This window comes from Pyrgilauda ruficollis, unplaced genomic scaffold (genome assembly GCF_017590135.1).
Source record: "Pyrgilauda ruficollis isolate IOZ18807 unplaced genomic scaffold, ASM1759013v1 scaffold569, whole genome shotgun sequence".
Classification (NCBI taxonomy): domain Eukaryota; kingdom Metazoa; phylum Chordata; class Aves; order Passeriformes; family Passeridae; genus Pyrgilauda; species Pyrgilauda ruficollis.
The window spans coordinates 15,859-22,204 of record NW_024527366.1 but is presented as its reverse complement, the minus strand read 5'-3'; the positions used below and the strand labels follow the sequence as shown (position 1 = coordinate 22,204).

At 67.3% G+C, this 6,346-nt stretch overlaps 2 protein-coding genes across 2 annotated transcripts in view; one reads left to right on the top strand and one right to left on the bottom strand.

Annotated features, from left to right (window-relative positions):
* The window catches only part of NDUFS2 (NADH:ubiquinone oxidoreductase core subunit S2), an 11,336-nt gene extending 6,808 nt beyond the window's left edge, over nucleotides 1–4,528 (bottom strand). Inside the window, exons 1-5 of the mRNA XM_041481790.1 lie at nucleotides 4,242–4,528; nucleotides 3,837–4,032; nucleotides 3,170–3,747; nucleotides 2,980–3,083; nucleotides 2,012–2,202 (exon numbers count right to left, since the gene is read on the bottom strand). Coding sequence (XP_041337724.1) covers nucleotides 2,012–2,202; nucleotides 2,980–3,083; nucleotides 3,170–3,747; nucleotides 3,837–4,032; nucleotides 4,242–4,513 — 1,341 coding nt within the window. The 5' untranslated portion in view covers nucleotides 4,514–4,528. The remainder of the gene's footprint in view (nucleotides 1–2,011; nucleotides 2,203–2,979; nucleotides 3,084–3,169; nucleotides 3,748–3,836; nucleotides 4,033–4,241) is intronic.
* Nucleotides 4,529–5,220: 692 nt separating this feature from the next.
* The window catches only part of B4GALT3 (beta-1,4-galactosyltransferase 3), a 3,942-nt gene continuing 2,816 nt past the window's right edge, over nucleotides 5,221–6,346 (top strand). Inside the window, exons 1-2 of the mRNA XM_041481789.1 lie at nucleotides 5,221–6,022; nucleotides 6,054–6,297. Coding sequence (XP_041337723.1) covers nucleotides 5,692–6,022; nucleotides 6,054–6,297 — 575 coding nt within the window. The 5' untranslated portion in view covers nucleotides 5,221–5,691. The remainder of the gene's footprint in view (nucleotides 6,023–6,053; nucleotides 6,298–6,346) is intronic.

Sequence of the window (6,346 nt, the reverse complement as noted above, 5' to 3'; positions counted from 1 at the left end):
TGGGAGTAATAGGAGTAGTGGCAATAGTGGAGATAGTGGGAGTACCAGGAATACTGGGAACACTGGGAGGGCTGGAAGTACTGGGAACACTGGGAATGCTGGGAGTGTTTGAGTATTGAGAGTGCTGGGAGTGTTCGAGTACTGGGAATGCTAGGAGTACCAGGAGTACTGGGAGAACTGAGAGCAACAGAGCACTGGGAGAACTGGGAATACTGGGAATACTGGGAGCACTGGGAGGGCTGGAGTACTGGGAGCAGTGGAGTACTGGGGATACTGGGAATGCTGGGAGTGTTTGAGTATTGAGAGTGCTGGGAGCGTTTAGGAGTACTGGGAGTGCTGGGAGAACTGAGAGCAGCAGAGCACTGGGAGAACTGGGAATACTGGGAATACTGGGAGCACTGGGAGGGCTGGAGTACTGGGAGCAGTGGAGTACTGGGGATACTGGGAATACTGGAAGTGTCTGAGTATTGAGAGTGCTGGGAGCATTTGAGTACTGGGAGTGCTGGGAGAACTGAGAGCAGCAGAGCACTGGGAGAACTGGGAATACTGGGAATACTGGGAGCACTGGGAGGGCTGGAGTACTGGGAGCAGTGGAGTACTGGGGATACTGGGAATACTGGAAGTGTCTGAGGATTGAGAGTGCTGGGAGAACTGAGAGCAACAGAGCACTGGGAGAACTGGGAATACTGGGAATACTGGGAGTAATAGGAGTAGTGGCAATAGTGGAGATAGTGGGAGTACCAGGAATACTGGGAACACTGGGAGGGCTGGAAGTACTGGGAATACTGGGAATGCTGGGAGTGTTTGAGTATTGAGAGTGCTGGGAGTGTTCGAGTACTGGGACTGCTAGGAGTACCAGGAGTACTGGGAATACTAGCAGCAGTGGAGTACTGGGGATACTGGGAGTACTGGGAGTGTCTGAGTATTGAGAGTGCTGGGAGTGTTTGAGTACTGGGACTGCTAGGAGTACCAGGAGTACTGGGAATACTAGCAGCAGTGGAGTACTGGGGATACTGGGAGGGCTGGGAATGCTGGGAGCAGTGGAGTACTGGGGATACTGGGAATACTGGGAGTGTCTGAGTACTGAGAGTGCTGGGAGTGTTTGAGTACTGGGAATGCTGGGAGTACTCGGAGTCCTGGGAGAAATGAGAGCAGCAAAGCACTGGGAGAACTGGGAATACTGGGAGTAATAGGAGTAGTGGCAATAGTGGAGATAGTGGGAGTACCAGGAATACTGGGAGTGCTGGGATCTCAGGATCACCTGCAGGTAGGTCTGGTACTCCATGAGTTTCTCGGTGTTGTGGTGTGGGGGTCACAGGGCAATGGGGATCCCATGGGAATGGGGGTTTCAGGGAATGGGACCTCAGGGATCCCAGCGACAGGGATCCCATGGAACTGGGGATCTCAGGGATGGGGATCCCATGGAATTGGGGATCCCAGGATCACCTGCAGGTAGGTCTTGTACTCGATGAGCTTCTCGGTGCCGCGGTGCAGCAGCCCCACGTGGGGGTGACAGGGACATGGGGATCCCAGGGAAATGGGATCTCAGGGATCCCAGGGAAATGGGATCTCAGGGATCCCAGGGAAATGGGGGTTTCAGGGAATGGGATCCCATGGAATTGGGGATCCCAGGGATCTCAGGGCTCTCAGGGATCCCAGGATCACCTGCAGGTAGGTCTTGTACTCAATGAGCTTCAATGAGTGCCGTGGTGCAGCAGCCCCACGTGGGGGTGACAGGGACATGGGGATCCCAGGGAAATGGGATCTCAGGGATCCCAGGGAAATGGGGGTTTCAGGGACAGGGATCCCAAGGAATTGGGGATCCCAGGGATCTCAGGGTTCTCAGGGATCCCAGGATCACCTGCAGGTAGGTCTTGTACTCGATGAGTTTCTCGGTGCCGCGGTGCAGCAGCCCCACGTGGGGATCCCATGGCAATGGGATCTCGGGGAAATGGGGGTTTCAGGGACAGGGATCCCATGGAATTGGGGATCCCAGGGGTCCCAGGATCACCTGCAGGTAGGTCTTGTACTCGATGAGTTTCTCGGTGCCGCGGTGCAGCAGCCCCACGTGGGGGTCGCAGCGCTTCACCGTCTCCCCGCTCAGCTCCAGCACCAGCCGCAGGACCCCGTGCGCCGCCGGGTGCTGCGGCCCGAAGTTGATGGTCAGGCTGGAAACCTTCTTGTGGGCCACGGGGTCCTTGTCTGGGGGGGGGGACAGTGCCAGGGCTCAGGGACACGATGGGGAACCCCAGGGAGGGGTCGGGGACACGGGGACAGAACCCTGAGAGGGCACAGGGACATGGGGAGGGGGCAGGGACACAGGGACAAACCCCAGGGAGGGGTCGGGGACACGGGGAGGGGTCAGGGACACAGGGACAAACCCCAGGGAGGGGTCGGGGACTGGGGACAGCCACCTAGGGAGGGCACAGGGACATGGGGAGGGGGCAGGGACACAGGGACAAACCCCAGGGAGGGGTCGGGGACACGGGGAGGGGTCAGGGACACAGGGACAAACCCCAGGGAGGGGTCGGGGACACGGGGACAGAACCCTGAGAGGGCACAGGGACATGGGGAGGGGTCAGAGACATGGGGACAGACCCTCAGGAGGGCTTGGGGACATGGGGACAGACCCCTGGGAGGGGTCAGGGAAATGGGAAGGGGTCAGGGACATGGGGACGGCCCCCCAGGGAGGGCACAGAACCCCCCAAATGTTGGGGACAGGGAGGGAGCAGCACCTGCTGAGGGTTTGTGGCGATCCTGAGTGACCCCAAAGTGCCCTGAGTGACCCCAAAGTGTTCTGAATGACCCTAATACAGCCCTAGGTGACCCCCAAAGTGCCCTGAGTGACCTCCAGACCACCACACTACCCCCAGAAGTCCTCCTTAAGCCCCACTTAGGGTCTCAAGACCCCTCCAGGACCACCCCAAAGACAGAGCCCCTTCCCCCCTTTCTCCCAGAGGCTCCCCGCTGTCCCCTCACCGTTCCAGGGTGGCGGCACCCACTTCTCGGTGGCCTTGCTCGGGTACATGATGGCCCCGGCGTACTGCTGCGCCCACTCCATGTCGGGCTGCCACTGGCGGGACCTGCGGGGCCGGGCGGTGAGCGGGGACAGCCCCACAGCCTCCCCGCAGCCCTCCCCGCCGTGTCCCCGTGTCCCCCGCGGGCTCACCGGGCCGGGGCCGGGCCCAGCCGAGCCCCCGCCGCGCTCAGCCCCGAGGGGCCGCGGAGCCGCCACAGCGCCCGCAGCGCCGCCATCGTGCCCTTGGCGCTGCGCATGCGCGGGGGGCGCCATGGAGGGGAAGGGCAGACGCTGTGGGCGCCGCCATGTTGGGTACGGGCAGAGCCCTCGCTATTAGCCTGCGGGCGTTGCGCTTGCGCAAGTCGCCATGGTGCTGGCGGGCAGCGCGCCGCCATGTTGGTGTGGGGGGGCTGCGCCGCCATCGTGACCTTGGCGCTGCGCAGGGGCGGAGGGCGCCGTGGGCGGGAAGGGCAGGCGCAGCGAGCGGCTCTTTGGTGGGTGTGGGCAGGTGCGCCGCCATCGTGTGTTCGGAGCGGGAACGCCGTGGCTGGGAAGGGCAAGGGCAGCTGTGAGCGCCGCCATGACGGGTGTGGGCAGAAAGGGTGCGCATGCGTACAAACGCCGCCGCTGGAAAAGGACACACACGTGGCGCGGACACGCCCCCACCAAACCCGCGCCCAATCACAGCGCGGCGTCTTCGTGACGTCACCGAAGAAGCGAAAAAAATTCTAGGAAGGGGCGGGGCAAGGAGCGGTTGCCACGGCGACGGCGCCCAGTAAGACCACGCCCCTCAGGGCGGAGCTGTCACGGACCACGCCTTCTCGGGCTCTCCCGGGTCGTTGCGAGCCCCGCGCCCCGCCCCGGGGTCACCGAGCGCCACCGGAGCCCCCTCGGGACCCCCCCGGTTCTCCCCGGCCGCCCCCGCCCGCCCGGAGCGTGACCCCGCCGCGCCCCCGCCCTGTGACGTCATCACGCCGCGCCCTCCGCTCCAAGATGGCGGCGGGCGGGCGGGGCTGAGCCGGGCCCGGGCAGGTACCGGGAGCGGAGCGGGGCCGGGGCCCGGGGGGCGACCCGCGGGGACTGCCCGGGGGGCCGGAGCGCCGAGCCGGGCCCGGCAGCACCGGAACCGGGGGGAACGGGGCAGGACCGGGAACGGGGCTGCGCCGGGGCGGGGAGCAGGGACCGGGGCCGGGAGCAGGTACCGGGGCCGGGCGGGGCTCACCGGGCCGGGGCCGGGCCCAGCCGAGCCCCCGCCGCGCTCAGCCCCGAGGGGCCGCGGAGCCGCCACAGCGCCCGCAGCGCCGCCATCGTGCCCTTGGCGCTGCGCATGCGCGGGGGGCGCCATGGAGGGGAAGGGCAGACGCTGTGGGCGCCGCCATGTTGGGTACGGGCAGAGCCCTCGCTATTAGCCTGCGGGCGTTGCGCTTGCGCAAGTCGCCATGGTGCTGGCGGGCAGCGCGCCGCCATGTTGGTGTGGGGGGGCTGCGCCGCCATCGTGACCTTGGCGCTGCGCAGGGGCGGAGGGCGCCGTGGGCGGGAAGGGCAGGCGCAGCGAGCGGCTCTTTGGTGGGTGTGGGCAGGTGCGCCGCCATCGTGTGTTCGGAGCGGGAACGCCGTGGCTGGGAAGGGCAAGGGCAGCTGTGAGCGCCGCCATGACGGGTGTGGGCAGAAAGGGTGCGCATGCGTACAAACGCCGCCGCTGGAAAAGGACACACACGTGGCGCGGACACGCCCCCACCAAACCCGCGCCCAATCACAGCGCGGCGTCTTCGTGACGTCACCGAAGAAGCGAAAAAAATTCTAGGAAGGGGCGGGGCAAGGAGCGGTTGCCACGGCGACGGCGCCCAGTAAGACCACGCCCCTCAGGGCGGAGCTGTCACGGACCACGCCTTCTCGGGCTCTCCCGGGTCGTTGCGAGCCCCGCGCCCCGCCCCGGGGTCACCGAGCGCCACCGGAGCCCCCTCGGGACCCCCCCGGTTCTCCCCGGCCGCCCCCGCCCGCCCGGAGCGTGACCCCGCCGCGCCCCCGCCCTGTGACGTCATCACGCCGCGCCCTCCGCTCCAAGATGGCGGCGGGCGGGCGGGGCTGAGCCGGGCCCGGGCAGGTACCGGGAGCGGAGCGGGGCCGGGGCCCGGGGGGCGACCCGCGGGGACTGCCCGGGGGGCCGGAGCGCCGAGCCGGGCCCGGCAGCACCGGAACCGGGGGGGCGGGGCAGGACCGGGAACGGGGCTGCGCGGGGGCGGGGAGCAGGTACCGGGGCCGGGAGCAGGGACCGGGGCCGGGAGCAGGTACCGGGGCCGGGCGGGGCAGCACCGGCCTCAGGTCTATACCGGGAGCGGCAGAGCGGTGCTGGGGTCGGGCCGTACCGGGACCGGCGGTATTCGGTGCGAGAAACAGAACCGGGAGCGGATTGGGCTGAACCGGGCCCTTCCCGGTACCGGAGCGGGCCCGCTCCATCCCCCGGTACCGCTGCAAGCCCTGTCCCCTCTGTCCCGCAGCCCCGGTGCCCCCGCCATGCTGCCCCGGGCCGCTTGGGCGGCTCTCCGGTGACACCGGGCGGCTCTCCGGTAACACCGGGCGGCTCCCCGGTAAAACCGGGCGGCTCTCCGGTAACACCGGGCGGCTCCCCGGTAAAACCGGGCGGCTCTCCGGTAACACCGGGCGGCCCCGCGATGCTGCGGCGGCTGCTGGAGCGGCCGTGCTCGCTGGCGCTGCTGGTCGGGTGCCAGTTCGCCTTCGTGGCGTATTTCTCGCTGGGCGGGTTCCGGAACCTCACGGCGCTGTTCGGTCGCTCCGCCGGTCCCGCCGTGGATTATTCCCGGACTCACGACGTGTACGCCAACCTCAGCCGGGTCGGTGCCGGTTTCGGTACCGGGAATGGCCCCGCTGAGCCGCCGGACCCCGCACGGCCGCTGCCGTTCTGCCCGGAGAGATCGCCGTTCCTCGGTGAGAACGGGAGGGGAACCGGGAGAGGAACGGGAGGGGAACGGAGACCCCTGAGAGGGAACCGGGAGGGGAACAGGAGCACCGGGAGGGAACCGGGAGGGGAACGGAGAGCCTCGAGGTGGAAACCGGGGAGAGGAGAGGAACCGGGCAGCGCTGGGGGAAAGAACCGGAGACCCCCCCGGGAGGAACCGGGAGCGGGGGGAAGGAACCGGAGACCCCCGGAGGGGAAGGAACGGAGACCCCCGAGGGGCTCCGGTTCTTTCCCGCGGGGGGGAAGGACCGGGGAGTGACCCCTCCCCGTGGGAGGAGGAACCGGTGCCGCCCCTCCCCCGGTAAAGGACCGGTTCCAGCCCTTCCCCCGGTAAATATCCGGTTCCCGCC